Source organism: Neolamprologus multifasciatus, chromosome 13, assembly GCF_963576455.1.
Source record: "Neolamprologus multifasciatus chromosome 13, fNeoMul1.2, whole genome shotgun sequence".
In the NCBI taxonomy this organism is placed as follows: Eukaryota; Metazoa; Chordata; class Actinopteri; order Cichliformes; family Cichlidae; genus Neolamprologus; species Neolamprologus multifasciatus.
The window spans coordinates 6,382,799-6,410,024 of record NC_140451.1 but is presented as its reverse complement, the minus strand read 5'-3'; the positions used below and the strand labels follow the sequence as shown (position 1 = coordinate 6,410,024).

Below are 27,226 nucleotides of genomic sequence, written 5' to 3'. Positions count from 1 at the left end.
TAGGTGACAAACAGTTATATTCTTATAACATAATACTGTTTATATAGATATTTTGTATACATAAAGTAATGTTATATTGCATGTATAAAAACAATTCAAGATATTTCTATGTGTCAAAGCCAATAAGAGATGATATAATAAAGTGTTTGTTAATTATTACTAAATGTTACTGTACAGATCTACGAGCCTGTCAGATACTCAGAGGGATCTTTTTCTGTTACTGGTTACTTTTGAACCCAAACTGTAACTTTTCCCAGAGTCCAACCAAGAAAGTGTAACGCTTACACCAAACAGTTAGAGAAGGTGAACAGGCCTCTGTGTCCTGTGAGTCACATGGTTGAACAAACTATTAATAACTAATAAGTAAGAATTATAAAAGATTATTTCACCATTGGTTAGTAGTGGGGAAAAGGATTTTTAACTACAGTTTAATTAACTATCAATTTGTTATTAATTAACAAAGTTTAATGCTTTATGAAAATAGTAGAAGTGTATACCCCTGCTTACAACAATTCATAAAGTCTTATATAAATGTCTTAAATGTTGCAAATATAACGTTTTAAAAGCTATGAAGCATTAAATGCAGCTTGTAAAGTCTAAAACAGGGTAAATGGTGGTAAACGTTGTGATGAATAATGCATATGTTGGTTGTTCTTACTCGACAGAAATCAGATTTTTTTTGTCACACTGTCTTCACACTCACACTGTATGTGTGTGTGTGTGTGTGTGTGTGTGTGGGGGGGGGGGGGGCAGCGGGTTTGATCAGTTTGCTTCCTTATCAGAAAACTCACCCTGTGTGTGTGCATTAAAGAATTACCATAGCTCCTCTGATGATTGAAAGCTGACACTATGCTATATAAAAAAAAAGTTTTTCGGGGGTGTGAACCAGGGTCAAACTTTCTCTCACTGAGGAGGAGTCAACCCCCCCAAAATACTAACCCTCACTGCGTTTCCAATGTATCTGACTGGTGGTTTCACACAAACCCCACAAAATCTCTCCATCCTCTGACTTCAGTTCCAGCTCATGCACACCTTGTTTCTCTTGGAGAGAGAAAGATTTCCTTTGGCGACGAGTGGGGGGGCTTTTCTCTCCGGGCGCCGTCACAGTCGCCTCGCACACTAGAATGAATTTAAAGAGGCAGGTAAACTGCTGCTCGCTCCGTATTAACAGAGCCATATATTCAGCCTGTCTCTTTGGCTTTTTTTCCCTTCTTCTTCTGCCCTTCCTCGGTTTCTCCATCTTTCTCTGCTCGTCTTTTTTTTCCAACAGCCTGTAGAAAACGTCTGGGGGGGATCGATAGAGCTCTCGGGGTGTAGTGACTGCAGCGCTAATGAATCAAGCCTACAGTGTTTGTTAAGTAGACAGGGCTGTGAAGGAGTGCTGAAGGGGAGTTTGTCTTCGTGCTTTATCTCATTGCAACACTCCTTTTTGCTGTTTGTCTCTGAAAGTAACAGAACAGTGGGCAAACCTTGAAACTTTGATAGGCAATGTAATATTGAACTCTCCACAAACGCACGACTTGTCCTCTTTCACGAGTTCACGAGGCAGCAATTTGTGGAAATAGCCAGAAATGGCCTTTTTAAAACGCAACTTATTCAACCCTGAGAATGTAAAGTATATCATGTTGCTATCTTAATGGCACACTCGGCTTCTGTTTTTGTAATTTCCCCCAGTGGAGGAGCAGTTTATCACACTCAAATCTGAAAATAACCAGTCGATATAATTATTTATTGTGCCTGCCAAAAATTGCTGCTGCGCCGGAGTCCATTCTGAAATCCTCTTGTGAACTGTGCACTAAAAATCAAATGCCTTTACAAAAAAAAAAAAAACCCAAAAAACTCCCAAATACACCCGAGACCCTCTTGAAGTTAAAGCTTTTTCTGAAAAGGAAAAAGGAAGAAGAAGGAAAAAAAATCTTGAATTCTCATGTTTTTTCCTACAGCTTAAACCATATCTCTCCAAGGTCGGACAGTGAGACTGTGGGAGGCTGTTTGTGTTAAAAGCAGGATGGCTTGTATTTCCTCTTCCTCCTCCTCCTCCTCCTCCCCCTTTCTCTCTTTCACCACAAGCAAGAGCTATCTTGGAAGGAGAAAAAAAAAGGCTTTTTATCGCTGATGGCTGATAGTCATAAATTTGTATTAAATATGTCCTCTATCGATTGGCCTTGTCGGATGAATACAATTAAAGAGACGGCGCTGAGTGCTTCCCACCTGGGAGGGGAAGATGGAGGGATTAAAAGAGGGGAGGGATGGAAGGATAGAGGGAGGAAATCGAGTAGGGAAAGTGTAAGGGAGTGAAAGAATAGGTGAGCGAAAGGCTTTTGGCAGCTTCTTCAGTCGAGTCACAGCTTGTCCACATCTTGTGTAAATTTTTATGTGTGTGGGCGCTTAGGGTTTGTGTGGGGCTCTTTGTGTTTTAGGCTCTCATCGTGCTCCTCTTGTGTCTGCTCACACACCACCTCCTTAATTTCCATGGATTTGCCCTCCCCTCCCTTTCTAATTTTTATTTTGATGTTGTCGGGAAGAAGACAGGCAGAGAACGGAATCAAGGTGTAGGAAAAATTAAAAAGTGGGATGGAGGGATCGAGTGATACGGGGTAGAAAGAGTGAGGACAGCCACCTGTATGCAGTGTTGATGGACAGATGGAGGGATGAAGCCGACTGGACATAGGAGGGATTAGATGAAGAGAGGAAGCAAAGTGCTGTGTTGTGTGCGTGCGTGATAGTGTGTGAGGGCCTCCGGCCAGCTGAGGTGTTTGCTCGGCTCAGAGTGATCTCCCACTGTGGTCACCGCAAGACACACACACACACACACACACACACACACGCACACACACACACACACACACACACTGATGACTAAATTGTCCTACTTGGCAGCTGTTGCAGGTCCCTCAGATCACTCAATACCAGACTGGCTTTGTGTATATACACCAGTGTGTGTGTGTGCGTGTGTGTGTGTGTGTGCGTGCGTGTGTGTAGGTGTGTGTGCGTGTGCCTTTAGTGACCACCAACCTCTTGCTTGTGGCACTAGAGAAAATCTGCTTCTTCTCAGCATGAGCTCTTATCTCATCAGAGATTTTACACATGAGTGTGTGTGTGTTTCTAGGGAAAACAAAGCATGTGTATTTTTTAAGAAAAAGTACATCAACCTATTCTGATCAATCATTTATGTTAACCTACTGAATCACAGCTGCACATCACTGAATGACTGAGAATATTTGACAGACGATCCTGTGACAGAGAGACTTTAAATTGTCTTTACAGCTTCCCGCTGTCCTCAGACTCCCTGAACAGTGTTTTAAATGTTTAGTTCAGATCATTTAGTGACTTTATGAACAACCAGCTGACAGCATATCCATTGGATTGCACTTCCCTACATTTTTTTTGATGGATTTTATGTGAACCTCCTAATTTTCACCAAATCAAAGGTGAACGATCCAGGGTTATGGTTGGATTTTGCTTTATCCACATGTTATCGATTTTCAGACACCAAAGGGGAGTATGGTGGCCCTGAGAGGTCAAATGCACTACAGCTGCAGACATGTTCAGAAAGCACAGAAAACACAGCAGAAGTACATGCTTAATACCTGACAGTGCATTTGGCCTGTCAGGGTCACCACACTATGTTGTATTTCTTTGTTTGGTTGTTTTTACCTGTTTGACATAGTCATGGAAATCTCAGAACAACTGAAAAGTCAAACTGCATTAACCGTTCATTAAAAGGTGACTCTAGTGTCTGAAAGTATCCTTGTTTAGTATTCTGTTAAATGCAGTCTACCTCTAATTGGTTCACCTGATGAATGCCATAAGTTAGCGTCACCATTCAGAACACTGTTACATAATGTAAGCTTTTGAATGTGACCTATATCCAGAAAAGTGATTGTTTCTGTGGCTTTTGGTGTTAGCCAGTAAAACCTTCTCCCCACAGCGAGCCCTTCGGTGGTGCTTACAGTCACTGGTGAGCTAGACTGGTGATCAAGAGGTTTCCATTTAGGGACTGAAATAACAGCCGTTTGGTTTATTGAATAGAACATCGATTATATTCATGAACACTTGGTGCCAGGGCAGTGGCTGGATAATTTTGCATTGAGTTGAAGCAAATGTTTCATGCCCAAACTTGTTTTTACTTTTCGTGTGGACAGGACTCTAATTGTTGCAGTATTTTGCATATTTCAGTCTTGCTGCAGTCAAATCAGTGAGCCTGTCAGCCTGGATATAGCCTAAGAAATGTCGCCTACAACTGTACGTGATGTATTTTATTTACTCCATCTATAGGAAGTGATACAAAAAAATGCTTTTACATCATTTACTAAAGGGTCTGATCATAGACTTTACATGAAACACAGACATAGCCTGCAGTTGGTGTAGTTTAGAATTGAATACGGGGTATGATTCGAGTGTGTGACTACCTTATGACTGATAAGTTGCCATCGTATAAGTGGACAGTGCCCTTGGTTTATCAGTCAGAGGTAAACCTTTGCATTTTGGCAGTCATCCGCTTGCTTTTTTTGATACCATATCTGGCAAACAAACATGACTCCACAAACCAATGGGTCCATCATTTCTGTAAAGGATATGGGTTTAATAAAGGATGTAATCGATCAAATATCTGCACGATTCTCCCAAATCTGATTAAGGTCAGCAATCTGCAACAGATTAGAAGATGAAGGAAAGTTTCTACATCATGGGTTTTAAGTATAAGTCAACACACTGAGTCACTGAGTATTGTGTGTGTGTTTGTGTGTCAGGACCAAGTTTCCTCTTTCAAACCCCAGTCTCTCGCTCTCTTTCTCTGCTCACATAAGTGCTGTAATTTGGATGCTCTGTAATTTCACCATGGCGGTTTAGGGTTAAGTGGAGGCTGTCCCTGCCATCATGAGCACTGGTCTTCTAAATGGACACACACACTCCCTCACACACACATACACACACACTGGATCATTGCTACAGTGTGCTTGGATGCTTCTACAAAGGCCGGTGCATTTAATTACATTTATAAACACAGTTTTAAGGGCCCAGGCTGTGTCATTAGAACAGGCTTTACGAGATACATTACTGTGTGTGTGTGTGTGTGTGCATGAGAGACAGAGAGCAAGCGAGCGGTGGTGTGTGTTTGTGTATGCCATAAGGAGAAAGAAAAGGAAACTTTGTCACATTGCAGCTATAATGGGTGGCTGGATGGACACACACACACAGACACACACGAGTAGAGTGGTGAGAGAGTTGCAGATCGCACAGTCTGTAGCCCAGCAGGGGTTCCAAACACAGAGACAGAAGGTATTGATATATCCTACACACACACACACACACGCACACACACACACACACACACACACACACACACACACACACACGCACACACAGACAGTGACAGACGGTATTGGTATTTTTGCTCATCAGCCTACAGTGTATGGCTGTTTAGCAGGACCACACTGACATGCACATTCTCGGGCACACACTCACACACACACACACACAGCATGTAATCAGGCTGGCTCAATAATTCATTGTTGTTTTTGGTAATTCAAATGCATTCTACCTTCTTTCTCTCACAAAAATACCGGCTCATTATTGTCAGGTCTTCTTTTTGTTCGCAGCTATTTTAAGTTCAGATTGTGGGTCTTTGCCATTGGCAGGTGTTTTTATGTATTATTTTATTTGGATGTTCACCTTGATTGAGCATCTATAAATCTGGCAACTTCATTGCCGATTGATCTGCCTTCTTTTGAAGATAAAAATATATATTTTTTATTTTGCAGAGTTTCTGTCTTTACTTTGGAAAACTTTATTCTGTTGCAAAGAAAGCTGATAGTCCATGGGTTATATATTGATTTTATCAAGACATTCTCAGATTAACTGGGGTATAGTATGAACATACTCAAGCATGAATGCAGTTATGGCATTGAGTGCCATGGGTGGTACTAAAAACATCCTGGCATTTGCCTTAGTTTTACACAACAGTTTTGTGAACAGTCAGACAGGGTCAAAGCAATGCTGCGATGAACATTCCTTACCTGTGTGTTTGCACAGCTGTTTCTTTTTTGTAAGGAAAAGAATCTAGATGAGGTCAAAGGCCTCCTGGACCAGCAGATGCAGACGGCAATGAAAATGTATGAAATGTAGAAATAAAGTCATTACATTTGTCAAAGAAGTCGAGTCCTTGAGTCCATCTTGAGGGAACAAACACTTCAGGGTGCGGTGTAACAGCAAGAAGGAGGAACACTGAACCTTTTTCCTATCTTGCAAGGTAGTTGGTGTTGTACGTTCCCCCCGGCCTACACATCTGTTCTTTGCAATAGGATTGACATACTTGCCTTGTAAGTGCAGTGTTTGAGGAAGTTCCTTTGAGCTAGCTGGTGACTCATAGTTGTTAATGGTGGCTGATTTCCTTCCAAGCATAGTGCCGTTTTTTTGAGCAGTTTCTGTCATGTTATTATTTGACTGCGGCGTTCCCCTCAGTGAGCGGACAGGACACCAGCTGCCACTGTTTGCATTCCAATTGTTTGCCGTCCAGTTAGTAAGAAGGCCCGAGCATAAAGGGGAAAATAATTGGAGGACAGGAGGATTGTACAGATCGCTTTTCTATGGACTGCACAGAAAGGAGCTGCAGGTCGCAACTCGCTACACGGGCAAGACAGCAAATGATGGCAAAATAACAATTAGAGGAATTTAGTGACACTATAATAGGATGACACTCAAGTATGCAGTGCAGCCAAACTCTTATTTTTGTTCTTACCATGGTTTTGGTAATTGCCTTGTTTTTAACTTGACCGCCTCATCTTTCTGAATTAAACCCACTCGGTCTCAAGATGGTTTCGTTTAGAGGGCACTGATCTTCAGCCCGAACAAACATGCTGCTCCGAGATGACAAACTTGAAACGCGACTATAATTAGGGTAGCAAGATTTTCACACGACAACAATGATATGGCTAAGTGCTTGCGAGACGTGTAGTAGGCTGGAAGAAGCAGCAAACCACAGCTGCTACACTTTAGTGCTGTATGATGGGGGAAAGATGGAGGGAGGTGAAGACGATGGATGGCTTATGACAGGGAAGTCAATAACTTCAATGTCCTGTTGAAGCCATTTAAAAATCATTTTCTTTGGTATGGTTTGCTCCCCGTGCCACAACCGACTTTTTATATAGTAAAGTAAGTAAGTCAGTGTATCAAGTATGAGACCGAAGTATCTGAGTCACTGAGGATGTGTAGAGAGAGTGAGGCCAAGGGTGAGCAGAACTCGTTATAATAAAATATGTTAGATGTTCCATAGGTGTATGTATGCATCACTGCAATATAGATTTATTGCCTATATTTATGTGCCCTTTTTAAAGTTACAGTCTGACCAGCCCTGAATTTGACTGTTTGATGGGGAACATTTAACCCAAGCCATGATGTTTCTTTATTGCCCCAACCAAACGAATCACTGAAAATATTAAAGCCTTTAATTGTTAGGTTTATTAGTTATTCATATTTATCACTGAACTCAATCACAGGCATTAGCTGTTGCAGTTTTTTTTGCAGATTCTTCTAATAGCATTCTGTTAGATTCCTTTAAAATCAGATTGACCCGCACTGACTGGCTTACCTTTTACCAACATGTAACAGCTCAATTATTTCTATTTTTATTTGCTTTGGCACATTCCTCATTCTTTTTTTTTTTCTTTAAAAAAAAGGAAAAGACAATTAATCTGACAATAAATGAACATAACCCCAGCTTTGCAAGACATGCTTGGTGAAGCATAAGGAAAGAACTGAAGTTCTAGTGAAATGTTGAGGTATCCCTTTAAGGTAAAGCAGGGGTTCATCAGGGTGAGCAGCGATGCCCAGATGTAAATACAAGCAGCAGATTCTGAAAGCCTGAGGCTCCGATGGAAATCCCAAATTGTATTAAGGGACATTGTCCCTCACTCTCAGTATGCGTACCTAATCCTGTTTTAGCGATGTTCCATTACCTCAATTACTATCATCTCGCCCAGAGGTGGACCCAGCCAAGGACACCACCAGAGAACTACCGATGGGTGGAGGAGAGAGAGAGCAAGGGAGGGGAGGGCTATAAAGAGGAGAGTCCTAGCTTGTACCAAAAAAAAAAGAGAAATGAGAAAAGAAAGGAAATAAGGAGGATAGATTTATGGAGAAATCATCATAAATGATAGAGAATTAAAATAATTCATGTAAAGCTACAAGGATAGTTGTAGGTCTGTCTTAGAAGGTAGCCAAGACCTGGCATCCATTTCTGTTTCCCAGCTGGTTGTGGAGGGATGTAATGGTGGCAGTCCAGCTAATTTACAGGCCAGAATTCTGGCTGAAGGACAGACCAGTATGCTGGCTGACGTTCTGAGGTGGATTCAATAAAAATCATTTTATACTGTAAATGTGCTGCCATCTTAAAGATACACTGACGCTTTTAATTTAGTGCCACCGACATGTCTTGTTCTGGTTACACAGACATGCATGAAACATTTGGAGGTAACAGGTCATGTGTCACTGCAGCAGAAAACAGTTTCAAACACTGTAAGCATCTATCGTTCAGGTTTTTTTTTTAGAATATTTAAAGATAAGAAGAGTTTTTTTTGCCATTTTAACCTTCAGAATGCGACTACATTCATCAACATGCTGGTATTTCACATTATGTCTTCACTGTGGCCGACAACATTATAAGACTACCAAAAAAATGCAGTTTATACTACGATGTGAATTCCATAAATTTAGGGTTTTCCTACTTGATATTTAGTTTTTGTTGTTTCTGTTGAAATCTTCAATTTGTTTCAAGGAGGAGAGAACATTTACCCCTAATATTCTGATGTCGGAGTTTTCATGAACGCAGCTCTGCACTGAAAACTGTTTCTCTGACTGAGGCCTAAATAAACTAAACAGGCATGTTCTGACTTGTGAGATCAATCAATCAAGTAGAAATGACTTCTGCATCTTTTTAAGTTACAGTTATAAATTCAAAGACTGCAGGTGTATTAACTACAGTAACACACTCGGTGTTACTGTCACATGGGGGTTGCTGCTTGTCTGCAGAAGGCTCTTATTTCATGATCGTTAAAAGCTGACCATATGCAAATGAAGCACAGCAGCTGAACAACAAACACTAAAATGAGAAAAGCAAAAATTCCTCATTTGAACTTTGTAATAAAGTTTATACAAAATACAAAGAAGATGATTGTTCTGTAAATGCTTTCTATCAGTGATTCCTGGAATACCATTTGCATGTGTTCACAGCGACAGGATAGAGATGACGCTCGTCACTACTCATGGTTGCGCTGTCCACGTCACAGGCGGGCAGTATCATTACGGCCATCTATCTACCATCTATCAGTTGGCAATTGGTCAGGATTCCATCCTGGTCCTGTCAGGGACGAGGCGGCCATTTTAAGTGGCTGTATCTGTATGACTGGGGAAAAAGAAAAAAAGTATTACAGCACAGTTGACATAAAAATTATAAAGCAAAGGAAAAAAATGTTGATAACAGCAGAAGAAAAGCTGAAGTAAGACAAATTAGCTTCAGAGAGAGACTATCAAAGTGCAGCACCCTGACCCTAACCCGGACCACCAAGCAATGCGTTCAATTTTTTTTTTTTTGATGTGTTTGTTAGAATAATTATTTTTCACCTTCTGAATGCCAAGACTTATAATCCTGAACCACATATGATGCTCTGGTGTATTTTGGTCTCAATCTATCCGTTTTGTCGCTGTACGCTTTGGTGCACTGGCTTTATTTCAGCCCCTTGCACAGCCATTGGCTCAGAGTGTTACACTTCGTCGTTGAGAGGGATGGGTAGAGCCAGGGGAACTTGCTGCACTCTGTCCTTCTCTCTCTCACACACACAAAGGAGTTGTGAAACATGAGCCAAGCTGTCTTACTGCCTCCCTCTCCCATCTAACACCACATAAGTGTCCAGGCAATGCCCTTGGCTTAATAAGGCTTAATGCCTGCGCTTGTCACTGTAGCATGGCTGGTATTGAGTGCTAGGACATTTCTGAAACTGTGTGTGTGTGTGTGTGTGTTCTCTGGAGTCTCACTAGCAGCCACACGGCTCTGACATTTACCCTCGGTAAAGAAGCGGATGTTATTATTTCCCCCATCTGCCCACCCGTCTCCTTCCATATACCTGGTGCACACGTGCAGCCGAACTTTAAAGTTGTGCGACGTATTTGTCACCTCTATCTAAACTTAAACCACAGAGATTACTTCTATTGCATCTTCTTTCTTTCTCTTTCTCTGGCTCGATCTGTCTTCATTCCACCGTCTCCATTCCACTTTCTCACTTCATTTTTCTACCTTGGAGTGGTGGAGAGTTTGCCTAATGAAGTGGCTGATGGGAGTATATTACAGGGAGACAGAGTGGAGCGGTCGCCTACTCTAAAATCCATTAACCTTACAGTTTCAATCAGCATGCAGACAAGTCTGAGCTACGAGTCAAAAAGGCGCATATTAGCTTAAGAGTTACACTATTGTGCCTTTTACTTGTTTTACTTAATACTTTACACACATCTTTATACAGAGAGAGGAACATTTTTCTTCTTTTGTTTTCAGACAGTTTGTAAAGTCAACATTTTATAATCCTACAAGTCTTTTTTTTAACTCAAATGACAGTACTTTCCCGGGGACAGACACAGAATGAATCAAAAATTATGAATATTCAGATACTCATGATTTAATGACATAGTTGAAGATTTACACTAAGTGCACATTCACCGCATTCCTCAGAAAAAGATTTCTGTATAGTGTTGTAGGAGTATCAGTTTGAGCAGAGCCACACATACAGAGAGAAACTTTTCTCTGATAAACCAGTGATTCCCAAGCATTTTGCCACAAGATGTCTTAAAACAAAGCTTATTGTGAGCGTCTGCACAAATGAAATGATCTGCACATGTGACCGCTTTAGCCAAAGAGGCATTTTTGTCAGAAGCAAAGGCATGAAGGTTATTCCTTATGAGAAACATATTTCCTATTTTGTCAGATTTGATTTGCATCTATTTGTAGGGTTCCCAGTCCCACTGGACTAAATCATATGCACATTTTGGAACTCCTGAGAAGCTCCATTTAAGTTTTACATAACAAGCGTTTCTGTTTTTTACACAGCAAGTAAGACAAATATTAGACTTCCTTCCTACTAATAGTCGTATTTTGACTGCTGCAAAATCTGCCTCAGATACTATTCTGCCTGAAAAGTCATAGAGTAATAGAGTGACATTTTTCAGGGAGATACAGGGCAGCTTTTGTTCTTAAACATGCTCACACTGTGCTAACTCAGTACACATTGTACCTTTTTTCTGTTCTGTTGGACTAATTCATTTTGTGTGTATGAAAATATAGATGTCAGACCGGCACCTTGATGATTGTATTCAGAATTACTGCTTGAAACTGTAACTGCTTGAAGGGGACCTATTATTCTCACTTCCAGTTCCATATTCTTATGCTTGGATTCTTCGAGTAGCTTTGTACTGAGCCTCAGTTCATCCTCTGTTCAACCACTGAATGAAACAAGCAGTTTTAGGCACCTTCCCCGTCTCTTTAAGTCAGCTTTTGTCGGAAACCAAGTGTTTAGAGGAGTCTGAAGCCTGAACTTTTAGATTACAGATTCTATTAAATTGAAATTAACAGTCGCCACAAGGAGATTTATATTGTAAAGTAAAGACCCCACAATAATGGAGAAAAAACCCAGCGATCTAACGACAACAGTGGGAAGGAAAAACTCCTTTTTCACAGGAAGAACCCTGTAGCAGAACCAGGCTGAGGGAGGGGTAATCATCTGTCCAATTGGGGACGATGACAGATGATGTTAGATGCCTTTAAACCTATTGGCTCTAGGCTAATAGGACCTCAACTCTCACCCTAGTTCTGGGCTATTGGAGTATTATTTTAAATTGTTTTCCAAAGTTGTGGCAGTCAGGGGAAAAAAACAAAACAAAAAATAGATTCACCTTTAATTTAAATTACTGTCTAGTCAATAAGGGGAAGGCCAAATAATGTCCAGGTAGAAAAAGTGCAGTTTTATTGTCAGTGTCCAAGACCAGAGCAGATCAACCAAAGGGAAAAACATGAATAAATAAATGAATCCTCCCTGGTCCTGATAATGCAAATGATATTCACAGGTTAGATCCTTTGCAGGTGCCTACAATTAGTGGTAATTTGTGCCGATTTTAATGATCCATAATTTGGCTGCTTTTGCAAATGGTTGGTCATATGGGATAAGTGTGTGTGTGTGTGTACAGAAAGAGAAGCCGGGAGAGGAAAAGGGAAGGGAAATGAAGGCGAATCTTTCGACCAGATGCTGAAATGCACAGACAGACAGACCCCCGCGCACACGCACTTTAACTCAATCATGTCTTCCTTATGACGACAAGCTATTCTGTCGCAATTCATTGTCGTTTATGTGAATAAAAACATTTCTTTTGTCAATTTAAATCGCCGCCTGTAAGCTCTGTACTGTCAGTAAAATTAGACCTCATTTAAACACACACTAGTACACAGAGATTTTCTCTTTGCATGTATTTGTTGAAGTATTTTTTTCCATCCCCAAAACCTCTTTGACTTTCTCTTTCTGGCTATTAGAGGTAAATTGCAGTGTGCCGACGTCTAAAAGCTTCCACTAAACCATGACATCCTTTTAGTATCACTGTTAATTTGCCATATTTGTTCTGCCGGTAATTAGCAGGTGATACGTCCCAATTTAGTGTGTATTTTTACAACCCACCTAACCTGTTTACATATTAATGGGGTGTTTTGTAATTTATTGTCCACGACACGATTCAACAAAATAGCTTTTAACCAAAAAAATCATCTGAGATAATTAGCATCAATATTACGACCCCGAGAATGACACCCATTTGCTTTTGAAATAATATTGCCTGTTTCAGCTTATTATGTGTTACAACTTTTTGACTTTTTTTTCATTGCAGTTGTTGTTATTCCTTAAATAACTCTATTTCTACCCACACGCTGAAGACAGCTCAAGCATTTTATGCATTAAATGAGATATTTTACGATTGTTGGTAGTGAAAGGAACAAAGCTATGGTGTTAGTCATTTAGTACACATATAGAGCTGTTATGCTATAGCTACTTTCTGTTTTAGTGTAAATTAAAATTCCAGACTGACCTCACACTAGCACTGTCTACCTGAATATTTTCTCTTTTGCTTTGGGCTTTTGATCATGCATAAACTCGTTAATGTATAAAATGTGCATATCTGCATGTTCACTTTGTTTAATGTACCCTTGCTGCACAGTGCTTAATAGTGGAAGGCACTCTGAATGGCAGTGATGGGGGGGTTTGTTTATCATCTAATCTTGTAAACGAGCTGATGGCCGTCCATCAGTGCCCTAATGAGATTACACATGCATTGCGGGTCCTGCCACAGGTCATCGTCACCAGGGCCATTCAAAGGCAATTACTGTTTTAGATGTTCCTCTTGTTGCTGTCTCAAAGTGACTCTACATGCTTCACTGACAGAAGATGCTTTGAAGCAGACTGAAGGGGTTATTTTTCCTCTCCAGTTGGAGCCTAAATGTTTTCGCACTCCTACTGTTATACCATCCTTGGGCGATTGAGCTGCTCTGTTGTGTTTGTGTGAATAAGGGTGTGCATGCACATTTGAGTGTGGGCAGTACATATGACTCTAAAATACAGTCTATATCAATGAACTTGCATACATTTGAGATAAAAATAGAAAAGCATTTCTGACTACTCGTGGCTTGAATTTTGCTTTAACCGTATGTGTAATAGGCAAATTTGCAGAAGGGAGAACATGCTACATTTTGAATGAAGTCACATATTTTGTCATTGCAGTACACCGCCTGGCAGGTAAAAAAAAATCTATAAAACAGGATGGATCTGCTCTTAATTGTAACCCCTGACAGGTTTCCAATGACCTAGTGAATCAGGTGGTTAATGTATTTAGGTTGTTGCTGGAGAAATAAGGAAGTAGTAAATTACAAGTTTGGAGGATTCTTCTGTGTTGTCTCTCCTGTGTGTTCGGGAGTGTGTGTGTTTGTCAGTGAGCCTCTGTTTTGGTAGATCAGTGGGAAGTGGTCGTCCGCTGGGATAGCCCCGTTTCTTTGTTCTCCTGCTGACAATGGAGGACTCACAGTCAGTCTAAAGGGAGAAATTATGTCCCAAAGCAGTCTGGGAGAAAAAGAGAGAGACACACACACTTCTCACATGCTACTCATGTGGGGCATGACCTCAATAAAAGCTACTGTTGTATTTGCAAAGCCCTCAACACCATGTGCCGACCACTTTTAAAAGCTGTAACAGTTAGGCCTTAGGTTTAAAGACTGGTTCAGCTGAGAACAAAGTTGCTCTTCATGTGTTTCGTTCCGTATATAGCACTGTTCATGTACAGCTGTGTAATTGAAAATGAGTCAAATGAAACTAAATGAGCAGCATTTGAAAGGCATTAAATGTTTAAAAGAATCCAGCTTCCGTACAAATACATTAACTGTTTCCGATGCAACAAAGTCTGCATCATGTTGAAGGTCACTGATCATTTCTTCTAACCCCCATTCTTTTTTCTTTGTCACAACAGGTAAGGAGGAGCCTACCACTTATACCTGCACTACATGTAAGCAGTCTTATGGCAGCGCCTGGTTCTTGCTGCAGCATGCTCAGAACACCCACGGCTTCCGTATCTACCTGGAAAGTGAACATGGCAGTCCTCTGACCCCACGCATGGGTGGCCCTTCCTCCCTTGGCGGAGGCGCAGACTGCCCTTCCCAGCCTCCACTTCATGGCCTTCATCTGCCTCCTGATGCAAGCCCCTTCAACCTCCTGCGCATCCCTGGCTCGGGCTCAGGTGGAAGGGACAGTGTTGGAGCAGGAGGTGGCATTGGTACTGGCGCTGTTGGTGGTGGCCATCATCAGCGTTTCCCCCCAACACCACCCCTCTTCAGCCCCCCTCCAAGGAACCACCTGGACCCCCACCACCTGAGCCCAGAGGAGCTGGCGCTGGCAGCCCACCACCCGAGTGCCTTTGACAGGGTGCTGCGCCTCAATCCTCCTCTGCCTCTAGATCCCCCTCCAACAATGGACTTCTCAAGGCGGCTTCGGGAACTGGCGGGCAACACCTCAGGGTCCACTCCCCCGCTGTCCCCAAGCCGGCCAAGCCCCATGCAACGCTTACTCCAGCCATTCCAGACAGGAGGAGGAAGTGGAGGCACAGGAGGTGCAGGGGGCAGCAAACCTCCATATCTTGCTACTCCACCGCCTCTTCCAGGTTCCATGCAGTCACCTGTGGGCTCTCAGACCACGCCCACTACCCCTCTCCCCTCAACAGGGGCTACACCCTCCTCTACCACCCAGTTGAAATCAAAGTGTTGTGAATTTTGTGGCAAGGCCTTCAAGTTTCAGAGTAATCTCATCGTGCACCGGCGTAGCCACACAGGAGAGAAGCCGTACAAATGCCACTTATGCGATCATGCCTGCACACAGGCTAGCAAACTGAAACGCCACATGAAGACACACATGCATAAATCGTCCTCACCAAATACAGGCAAGTCAGAAGACGGGCTCTCTACAGCCTCATCCCCGGAGCCTGGAACTAGTGAGCATGTGGGCAGCGCAAGCAATGCCCTCAAGTCAGTGGTGGCCAAGCTGAAAAGTGAGAATGACCGTATGCTACGTGAAAATGGAGAGGAGGAGGAGGAGGAAGAGGAGGAGGAGGAAGAAGAGGAGGAGGAGGAAGAAGAAGAGGAGGAGGAAGAGGAGGGGGAGGAGGAGGAAGAGCAGAATGGAGAGAGGGTAGCAAGACGAAACAATAACAGCTATCACTTTGGCTTGAACCTTGAAACGGCACGTCAGCATGAAAACAACGGCAGCATCGGAAGTCGACTGGGAGGAGTGGCCGATGAGGCCTCGATCCCTCGTTCGCTGCCTGAGGTGATGCAGGGAATGGGTCTTGCTGCGAGCATGCAGCACTTCAGTGAAGCCCTAAATGCACACAAACGAAATGCCATGGCCCAAGAGAACCACCTGCACCACCACCTCAACCGAGACCATCACCACAATCGTGAGATATGCGATGGAGACTCAGTGCTGGAAACCGATCGTGGGGAGGAGGGCTCAGTCTCAACAGTCAACGGTCGAGGAGCATCACCTAATGAATCCGCCTCCGTCGGCCTCTCCAAGAAACTGCTTCTAGGTAGTCCCAGTCCACTCAGTCCTTTCTCTAAACGTATCAAGCTGGAAAAGGAGTTTGACCTGCCCACTTCTACAATCCCTAACACTGAGAATGTCTACTCTCAGTGGCTGGCTGGCTATGCTGCCTCCCGACAACTCAAGGACCCTTTTCTGAACTTTGGGGATTCCAGACAATCGCCCTTTGCATCCTCATCGGAGCATTCTTCAGAGAACGGCAGCCTGCGTTTCTCAACCCCTCCGGGGGAATTGGATGGTGGGATGTCAGGCCGTAGTGGTACAGGCAGTGGGGGCAGCACACCACACCTCGGTGGTCCTGGGCGCCCCAGCTCCAAGGACGGCCGCAGGAGTGATACTTGTGAGTTTTGTGGCAAAGTGTTCAAGAACTGCAGTAACCTGACAGTGCACAGGCGCAGCCACACAGGGGAAAGACCGTACAAGTGTGAGCTGTGCAATTATGCATGTGCCCAGAGCTCCAAACTTACTCGCCACATGAAGACCCATGGTCAGGTGGGCAAAGACGTGTACAAGTGTGAAATTTGTCAGATGCCCTTCAGTGTCTACAGCACCTTGGAGAAACACATGAAAAAATGGCACAGTGACCGTCCTTTGAGTACCGAAATTAAGTCAGAGTAGAAGGCCGAACAATGGGACCTTTTCCCCGCAGTTATGTCCACCATCAGTCCCCGGTTTATTCCCTGCCCCTTGTAGATTTGCCCCAATCCCAACACACCACTTTTGCCAATCTGGCAGAAGTTTAAGACCATGTGCTTTGCACCAGCACACCCTGTTTCCATTACTCATTGAATGCATGATCTGTATCGGGGCAATACTCTTGCATTGACGCAAAACTTCGAGCCTTTCTCTTGTGCAATAATTTACATGTTGTGTACTATTTTCTTTTATGAGTTTTCCTTTTCCATTTTTAAGAATTAGTCAGCATGCATAGTATGTTTTTGCTAATCAAAGAAAAAAAAAAAAGAAAAGAACTTGTCCCTGGTTGGTTAGTTGTTGAGTAAATGTGTTGCTGTTTTTCTCTTGTTCAGTTTTTTTCTTTTTATTCTTCAAAAAGAGAAAAGACAAGAAAGATACATCCATGCTGCATACATTCTGTAACACATATCATGTACAGTTCTGTTTTGTAACATGGAAAGTGAACATTCTTTGACTTGATCCATTTCTTACAACCCTGGAAATGCACTTATCCTGATCTTTCTAAAAGATACCATGTTCAGACAGGGTTTAAAAAACAACAACATGCATTGGCTTGAGGACTAAACTATAAGTGGGCCTTGAAATTTCTTAAAAAAAAGACAAGGGTGTGCTAGAATTCAATTTGTACTATCATTCGGTAGAATAAGAAAGAGTGCCTTTGATATCTTTAGACTGCATTGGCCATAACCTTATCTGGCATAAGTTTGGGGTCACATAAGCCACCCAGCGAAGGTCCTTGCATCAAGCACCTGACTGCTCAAATGGACTGTGATGATTCATGATGAAAGATCAGCGAGTTCTCTTTAATCATCATTTAGCTACCTATTACATGTTCAATAGGCTATCTTTAATATGTGGATTTCATGGCAAGCATGGTACAAGCAGTATTGTGTATATCTGAATTATTTGTAGTTTTGTTTTTTGGTAAGGAGGTACTTTTAAAACAAAGGTAACCTGTAGTGTACAATCCTGAATTTGAGGGATACAACGCATGGCTGAGAAGTGTCATGTATCTGCGTTAGCACAAACCTACAACGCTGCTTCAATACGTCAGTGTGTGGAACAATGCATAAAGTAATATATGAGCTCCAAATGAGGCTAACTTTATTTGAGAGCATTGAAATAACTACAAGCTAGACAGACAGAAAGCTACACAGAACTGGAAGCTACATATTACGGGGATTAGAGGCAATGTCTTTCACTTTACATTTCCAGTATCAAAACAGGGTCATAAGTATTATTGCAGAGAAAAAAAATAGAGAATTGCAAAAAAATCTATCTGTACTCTAGGGCTCTTTCAAAAAAATCAGAATGAGATCATTTTAATCAGTGTGTATAGGCTAATGCAGAGCATTTTTGTTTGTTTGCTGTTGCTTTTTAACCCAAAGGCAGATTTTTTTTGTTGTTTCATTCAAGCCGTTCACAGTTTTCACTTGTCACGCCGCCTGGGGTACGTACTGACGTCTCTCGTGCATTGTGCCACACCAATGCAGGTTGAGTCTAAAAGCTAGATTGTCATTTATAGGACATAAAGTGCACTGTTTCCTTTTTTTCCTGTTTACAAGTTTACGTCAAAGGGGACGAAAACCTCACTGAAATGCTGTCAGACAATGAGGGTCCCATTGTTCTGAACAGTAAAAGATAAGACACATAATATGTTGCAACTCCACCCTCATGACCTCTGTACCCTTGCCATTTCACCTTTGACCATTTGTCAAATTGTTACCCCTGGAATCCCCAACATTTAGCCTGGGCTGATATTTCATTGTTGTCAGCAAGATCTGTAAATTCAAAGGTTCACAGCGAGTAACCGATGCTCCTACACGGCCGTCAAATGGACGCAGTTTTCATTCCTGCTGGCCACTGTAACAACCACTTTTTTTCTTTCTTCTTTATTTTAAAGGAGCTGTTGTTGTTGTCGTCTGTACCTGAATAATCTATAGACCTTACTGGCTTGTCAACTGACACTCCAAGTTGTGTTGCCCACACTGCAAGAATCTGTTTTTTGTATAAATCTTCCTTTAATTATAGATATGAAAATAAACTTTTGTTTTCAAATAACACTTCACGCTCTCTTAGGGGAAGATGTATTTAAGTTTAATTGTCGTTTCTCTTTTCCTCAGCGTCTTGGTGGTGTTCAAGACTCCGATCACAGTATATATGAAATGATACAAAAAAAAGATGAAAAACAAACAAACAAAAAACAAAACAAACAAAAAACAAACTCTGTGATTTTTTTTTTCCGTATTTTGTTTTTGCCTTGGCTCTTCACAGCTCTTCAGGTTGAAATACATTGGGGAAAGGATTAAAATTATATATGAATATATAATAAAGAACTTAAAATATAGGAAAATGCACACTCATGTCGATTCCTATGCTTAAACACATTTATGGTCTACTTTTTCTGTATTTCTAGAATTGTATTTGAATTCAATGTTCACTTAGAGTAGGCACTATAGTATTTATATTGAGGCTCGTATTTTTAACTGTTGCTTGTTCTCTCTAAAGGTATTTACCATACCTTCTTTTGGTAGTGGAAAAAAAATCCCAAGCTGCCACGGTATATTTTTTTAATTTGGCAGGATAATATAGTGCGAATTATTTGTATGTTTAAAGAAATAAAAGAAAAAAAACATAAAAAGCAGCTAAAATATGTGGTATTGGGAGGCGTCGTGGGGCCATCAGATGGCCGCTGCTGTTTCCTGTCCACAGAGGTGGTTGTACATATGTTTGCTTTTTGGTTCAGACCTCCTTCCCTTGTCCCCCCCCCCCCCCCCCCCCCCCGCTGCCATTCTTGTATGCAGTAATGCAAGCTGACGTCGGCCTGTTCTGTTGTGTGCTTCTGTCTCTCTCACCCCTCCCACCTGACAACATTCCAACATCAAGAAGCTAGGGGGGAAAAACAAAAGAAAAAAAAACTTCATATGCAGTACATGGATTACGAAAAAGCGTCAAAATAAATACGTTGAAAAACAAATTTAATGTTTTGCAGTTTTTTTCATTGCCAAATACTAAATGGTGCTTTATATTTAGATTGGGTATACTTTCATATGCAAAGCATATTTAAAAATGACCCGGGGGACGTGGAGAAGCCTGCTTGAGTTGAGACTTTTTTGTAAATGGCAATGCGGAATATTTTGTTATCAGCCTTTTCTATTCCTGTTCTGAGAGCTGTTTGTTGTAACTTGAACTTGAACTTTATCTTTTACTATGGGAGTTACTATTTATTATTACCTATATGCTCTGTTTAAAACAGAGACATGGAATGGATTCTTTTTGGTCTTTTTGGTTTCTTATTTGTTTTGGTTATGTTATAATTTTAATTTTTTAAATTTTAATTTGTTCTTTTTTGTAATGGTGGCCGATGGTCATTGGAGCTCTTTAATTTCTGTTGTACTTGTTTGGGGTCTCTGTTCAGTTGTATTGGGAAAACCACTGTCTGTGTTTTCTGGCAGATGTCTGCATAATCCTGTTCACACACCCATTTTGTCCCTTTATCAAAAAACAATTAATAAAAAAATGAAAGTATAATGGCACTTGTTGCTTATCTCCACTGTGTGTGTGTGTGTGTGTCAAGTTATCTCAAGTATGCATGCATGTATGTGTATGTAATTACCCCCACCCCACCCTACAGCTATGTTTTAGTTGCAAACTCGTCATCAAGCAATTACTGTTGTATCTTTTTGAATCTCCTATTTTAAAAAATAGTCAAAACTCTTCCATTAAAAGCCATTTGTAACAAGTCCATATGTTCAGTTCCCCCAACAGAGTGAGCGATGTAAACTCATTTACATCGTGGGCCACATATAACCCACTTTGACCTGGGCCAGTGGGCCAGACCAGTGAAAATCCTCTTTCTGTCAGTAACAAGTTTAACCACACATTGAATATAAGAAAAAACTGTTTGTCTGAATAATGAAGAAATGGTCATGGAAGAAATCTGACAGCATATGGACTCTTTGGGACTACATTTTAAGTAGGTGTATATATATATATATATATATATATATATATATATATATATATATATATATATATATATATATATAAAGTGAAGAAATGTGAACTTTTCTGTAATTTTTTTATGTCAGTTTTAATTGTTCATTTCTTGCTTAGTTACTTTGGTGTAGCTATCAGTGTGCTGTCTCTATCAGAAGGAGAAGCTCAAAAACTTATGAAGATACAGTTAAAAGTCCAAAATCTTTGCTCATCTTCACATCTTCCAAAGACATCCAGTGGGTTGAATTGGAGTGATTTGGCAGGTCAGTTCTAGCCCCTGATGGACTGATGTTTGACATACTTGCTTCACACTGTTCCTTGAACTCAGCTCTCCACCCCAAACGTCACCCTAGCCTTTGCTCAAGTACTTTATGGCCACTATATTACTTGCTCTGTGTATGTGTGTGTGCGTGTGTGTGTGTGTGTGTGTGTGTGTGTGTGTGTGTGTGGGGGGGGGGGGGGGGGGTGTATGTGCCATTCTATCTGCTGGTCAACACAGCCCAGCTGTTTAGCTGTTTTAGTGCACGTGGGGATACTATTTCCACTTAGTTTGCACACTATCTTAAAGCACATGTGTGCACTATGCTGTCACTCCTCAGACTACAGTGAGTGTCTGTTGCTGATAATAGATGTCCCTTATGGGACCTCAGTCTCACACACACACACATGTGTATATACATACAGCGTATGAATGCATATACTTTCACAGAATGTACTTAAGTAAATATCATTATCTACCATTACCCCTCTGTTTGTTCAGTAGTCACAAAGGCTCATAAAACTGTCAGGATCAATCAGCACTGTGTCCTTCACACACCAACCCTCTCTATCCAGCTCTCACACACACTTGAGCGTCCTTATAAAACACCAGCATACCTGCTATTACATGTAAGATTTAGTCATTGTGAATATCATTTAGTGGGAATCATTCAAAACAGGAAACGTAATAAAGGATTTCCCCGATCACCTAAAGCAGCATAAGAAAAAATCAACACATCTTTAAACAGTCCAGAAATGTGTACACTCTCTGTTGTTTTATATTTTTTTCAAAGCTATTAATAATATAATATTGATCAATACTGCACACACTCTTTAGCATATGCATACAGTGGATACTGATCACAAAATGAAGATTTTCTTCATGTGAGCCATCTAGAGTTAGGATTAGTCTTTGGTTAATGTTGAGTCCTTTATATAGAATTTTTTTTTTTTATCTGTCTGGAGTTAAAAAGTCTTTAAACATTCCTGTTTAAAGACTAGTGCTATGATGTGTGAGACTTTAATTAACTCTAATGTGCTTGACACAAAACATAACTCTTGCTGCATACAGGTCACTGGTAAACTAGTGAATGCTAAGACATTAAATGAAACCTGTGTCATGGTCTTTTTAGTCTGTTATTTAATCTATGTGGCATCCTGAATTTTATTACATTTGGGTTTGTATTGAATTTCGATTCTGTACCTTTTGTGTTCATCTTTGTCCAGAGCTTATTGTTTCTTTCCCAGCTGCCATAGGGCAAGAGGAAGGGTATGACCAGGACAGGCCACCAGTTTGTTGCAGGACCAACACAGAAAGACAGACAACCATTTGCACTCACATTCACACTTATTGTCTGTTAAGAATCATCAGTTGACTGCATTGTTTTTTGACTGTGGGTACCCAGAAAGAAGCTATGCAGGTTTAGGGAGAATATGCACAAAGAGGTCCAGGTCAGATGGTGCATTGAAACCCACCATCTTGTGAGGCGACAGTGCTAACCAATGCACCGCCGTCCTGCCACATTTTCCACGTTTGTCTGTATTAAGATGCCATTTTCTCCCTCAGTCTTTGACAGTTTGTCGTATCTTCCTCTTGTTTCTGTTCTCCTTTGTTTTATTCTCCCATTTACTACTGTTAGCTTGGATTTCATGCATAGATTTCATCACTGTTTTGGACTTTCCCATTACTCCACACAGTGCCGTTATCAGCAAGTTATTTATTAAATTTTCCATTCCCTAACCAGTCCAGATTTTATCTGCAGCACATCAACTAGTGATGTTGTTAATTATTTGTCTTTATTATTTACTGTAGCTGTAGCGAGCAATGTGACCATGCTGTATTATGATAAAAATAAGACTTATGGTCAAAAACAAATTTATGATTTGTTCAGGTCCTATCCAGGCATGCTGTTACTGACCTAAACAGTAGAAGTGATTCAAAACCCCACAAGAAGTGGGAAATATTGCTGAATCAGAACCAAAATTATCTTTAAAAGACAGAGTTATGTTAGGTTGAAATACATTTGCACAAAACATAGCAATTCAGAGATGATCTCGGATCTTTAACTTTTGTCAGTGGAAGGATCCAGGAGTTTCTCTGTGAATTTCACATTCCTGTGGCAGCACACTCTGTGCTTGTGCGGAAGTTTAGGGGTTTTTCGCTGTAAAAAGAAGTTTTCTTCCCACGCAGTGAACAGCGGACGCTAATGTTTTTGTCACTTTTTACGGAATCAAACTCAAAGTAAGGTCAGTACTTCCACGCTTTAAACGCTGCACGCTCATACTCTCTCCCGCACTCGATATATTATCCATTTTTGATCTGCACACAGCTGTTGCCACGAACGTCGGACTCACTTACGTCATTGTCATGAGACACTCTCGCAAACGAAATCACGGTTTAGTAACGCAGTAACGCAGCGTGCTTACGGGAAAGTAACAGTAATCCAATTACTTTTTTTGCAATAGTAATCCCTTATTTTACTCGTTACTCTGAAGTAATCGGATCTCCGGTTGGGACTTGGAGCAGGTTTCTAACATCTTGCAGTCACTGCTGCTGGGGGAGTAACAACTTCTCCTGCTACTTTTTAGGTGCCCTTGACCAAGGCAGTGAACCTCAGCTGGTGCAGAGAAGAGCATTTAAAGATGTCACTTGTACTGGGCAGCCCTCAGGTGCAAAAGCCTCGGATTTCCCTACAACAACAAAGGCTGCAAAGGGATGCAAGGAAAACAAACTAAAAAGCAAAGTTTGTGCAACTAAGTTTGCTAAGTTACTTTCATGTTCTGACTTTTAGAAGATTCACTTCTAAAATGTTCCAATTACTACCATGGACACAGATATATAAAATCAAACACCTAAGCACGCAGACTGCTTATACAAACAATGATGGTTCGCTCTCAGGAGCTCAGCAATTTCCAACATGGTACCACGATAGGACGCCACCTGTGCAACAAGTTCAATCATGAAATTTCCTCACTATTAAATATTCCACAGTCAGCTGTTAGTGGTATTATAACAAAGTGGAAGTGGTTGGGAATGACAGCAAATCAGGCACAAAGTAGTAGGGCATTTAAAATCACAGCGGATGCTGCGGCACAGTCTGCACAGAGGTCTCCATCTGTCTGCAGAGTCAGTCGCTACAGACCTCCAAACTTCATGTGGCCTTCGGATTAGCTCAAGAACAATGTGTAGTGAGCTTCATGGAATGGGTTCACATGGCAGAGCAGCCGTATCAAAGCTCTACACTATACAAAGGATGGGATGCAGTGGTACAACGTGTGTGAACTCTACATCAGTGCACAAAGCCAGACCCATAAAGACATGCAACATCATGAGTGAGTTTGGAACTCTATGCTGAATGGTCAACATAGAGTTCTGACCATAACCTGACAGAACACCTTTGGGATGAATTAGAGATAAGAATCTTATCCAACAGTGTCTGACCAGGACAAATGTCCTTATGGAATTCTCAAAAATTCCAATAAACACACTCCTATACCTTGTGGAAAGCCTCCCTAGAAGTGCTGAAGCTGAGAAGGGTGGGCCAACATCATATTAAACCCTGTGAATTAAGAATGGGATGTCACTCAAGTTCATATACTTGTGAAGGCAGACGAGTGAATGCTTCGTGTATATTGACATGGTATATATAACTTGTATAATAGTCAATAGTATATATTGACATGATAGGACTAAAGAACTGGTCACCAGCACCACTGACTGGACAAATAAAACAAATCAGCACCATTATTTCTTCTACCACTCTCATTTTCTCTTTCTGTGATAAATTCATGTTATAAATGTGTGAAGCATTCAAGTCATTTCTGCTTAAGCGGGCCTCTCCTGTGCTGGTTTATGTGAAAAGTATAATGTATTTGTCACCATTATAAAATCTATAAGACCATGACCTGCAGTCCTCCATAAACTCCTGTGGATTTGTCTTTGGCCTGCAGGATTTCAACAATAAGAGATTCTCCAAAGACTTTCAAAAGCATGTTTTCACATTGCTTTTGTCACTGTGTGGCCTTGACATGACAGTGTTGCAATGGAATCTTGATAAAGAAAAGGAATTTATGTGTGTGCATGAATGTGTTTTGTCTGTCTTACTTCTAACTCATTATAAGTTGGCATCTGTACCACAGAAGTGCATTTTGTGTGGCCAGCTTCCCTCTGCCATACATAGAAGAAGCTATGTCTATACATATCGAACAGTTTATTATACACTGACCCCCGTAGTCTATAGTAAAAGGCAGCAAAGTAAATGCCTTTTACTATAATGGAAAGTCATTGAACATTACTTAGCACTTATAATGACCACAAGGCCAGTCCACTATATAGAAAAATGCAATCAAAGCCAGTAAAGGAATAATGACTGCCTTTGACCGCAGCACACTTAACGCTGCAGTGTAGGAGTTCCAGTTTAACACACTGACTTAAGAACCACAGAATAAATCTTTGTCCACATCCTTTGAGGTGAAAATAGAGTTATTGGTTCATGGTGGTGATGCCATTTGATTAACTTGAATAACCTGTATAGCATGGCTGAAACATATAAAAGGTAGCTAATCTATCATGTGAAAGGAAAAGAAAAAAGTATTCAGCCAGCTTCTGCAGAGATATTTCTATACGTATTTTTCTTATCGTCTTCGTATTTTTCTGTCCTTTTGACCAACGGTTTTTATAGTCATAACAAAACACTCACCATAAGATTAGGCAAGACTCAAACCCATCACAACCAACAATGCATTGTTTTGAGTTGAAATCAAACTGTCTGTGAGCAAAACAAAGAGATGCAAAAGTTCACATAGCCTCCATTTTTGTGGCAGCTTCAGATACTCTTTGACCTAACTATCCATCCAGTTTTACTTATCTGGGGCTACTTATATACTTTTCACATAAACCAGCACAGGAGAGGCCCGCTTAAGCAGAAATGACTTGAATGCTTCACACATTTATAACATGAATTTATCACAGAAAGAGAAAATGAGAGTGGTAGAAGAAATAATGGTGCTGATTTGTTTGGTTGGGGCAGGAGACATCACCCTGAGCAGTTAAACCCAGAACTCCCTCTCTACAGACACCTCTTTAGTCAGTGAGGAAATTGATGCATTCCCAGGTCAATTGGAAAATATCTCTCCAGCATCCCTGGGTCTACTCCAAGCCTTCTTAAGTAGGACAAACCAAGAACACCTTGCCTATGAAGCACCAAGGAAGCATCCTGGTTGCCCGGGTGTTCATATGTTTGAATCACCTCAACTGGTTCCTTTTGAGTAGTGACACTACTCTGCGTTACTCTTGAATGATTGAGCTCTTCACATCTCTAAGGAAGAGGCCACCCACCCTTCGGAGAATAGACATTTCCACTGTTTGTATCCGGGATCTTATTCTTTCAGTCACTACCCAGAGCTCATGACTGTGGGTGAGGTCGGGGACGTACATCGACCTGTAAATCGACAACCTTGCTTTTATATTCTTCTCTCTCTTAACCATGATGGACTGATGCAGTGTCCACATCATTGCATTCCAGCCCCAATCCATGTCTCAGTCTACAGCTTCCCTCACTTCTTAGCAAGACCCTGAGCTACTCAAGCTCCTCTACTTGAGGCGCCAAATGCTCCCTTGCCTGGAGTGGGTATTCCACCCTTTTCCAGCTGAGGACCATGGCCTCGGACTTAGAGATGCTAATTCTCATCCTCAACTCTTCACACTCATCTGCAAATTGCTTTACTGAGGCCACCATGGATGAAGCCTTCCACCGCTTGGCTTTGCCACTTGACTGTGCCTAGAAATTCTGTTCATAACAGATTCAATGACAAAGAGCACTGATTCTGCAAAAGTGATGCAAACACTGCAAAAGTTAATCGCAAACGTTTGAATCAACAGTATTATATGATTAAAATTTGTATTTGTTTCTCCCTTACAACACTGAAGAATCTTCCACTTCTTGTGTCTAAGTGCAAACCTGTGTTTTTCCAAGTTGGAGTGTGTTTGACCTCCCTGGGCCACAGTACAAACTGCATGCTCATATATGCGGCTTTTGATTGTCAAACATTAGGAAAAACTGCTCAGCAGACTGCTGGACAAACCCCATGTTTTCTTCAAATATTCCTTT

The 27,226-nt window shown here is 41.2% G+C and overlaps 1 protein-coding gene across 2 annotated transcripts in view; it reads left to right on the top strand.

Annotated features, from left to right (window-relative positions):
* Positions 1–20,393, top strand: part of bcl11aa (BCL11 transcription factor A a) — a 53,196-nt gene extending 32,803 nt beyond the window's left edge. For both annotated transcript variants that reach the window (XM_085182549.1, XM_085182548.1), the window contains exon 3: positions 14,539–20,393. In XM_085182549.1, coding sequence (XP_085038675.1) covers positions 14,539–16,781 — 2,243 coding nt within the window. In that variant the 3' untranslated portion in view covers positions 16,782–20,393. The remainder of the gene's footprint in view (positions 1–14,538) is intronic.
* The last annotated feature ends 6,833 nt before the right edge of the window (positions 20,394–27,226 follow it).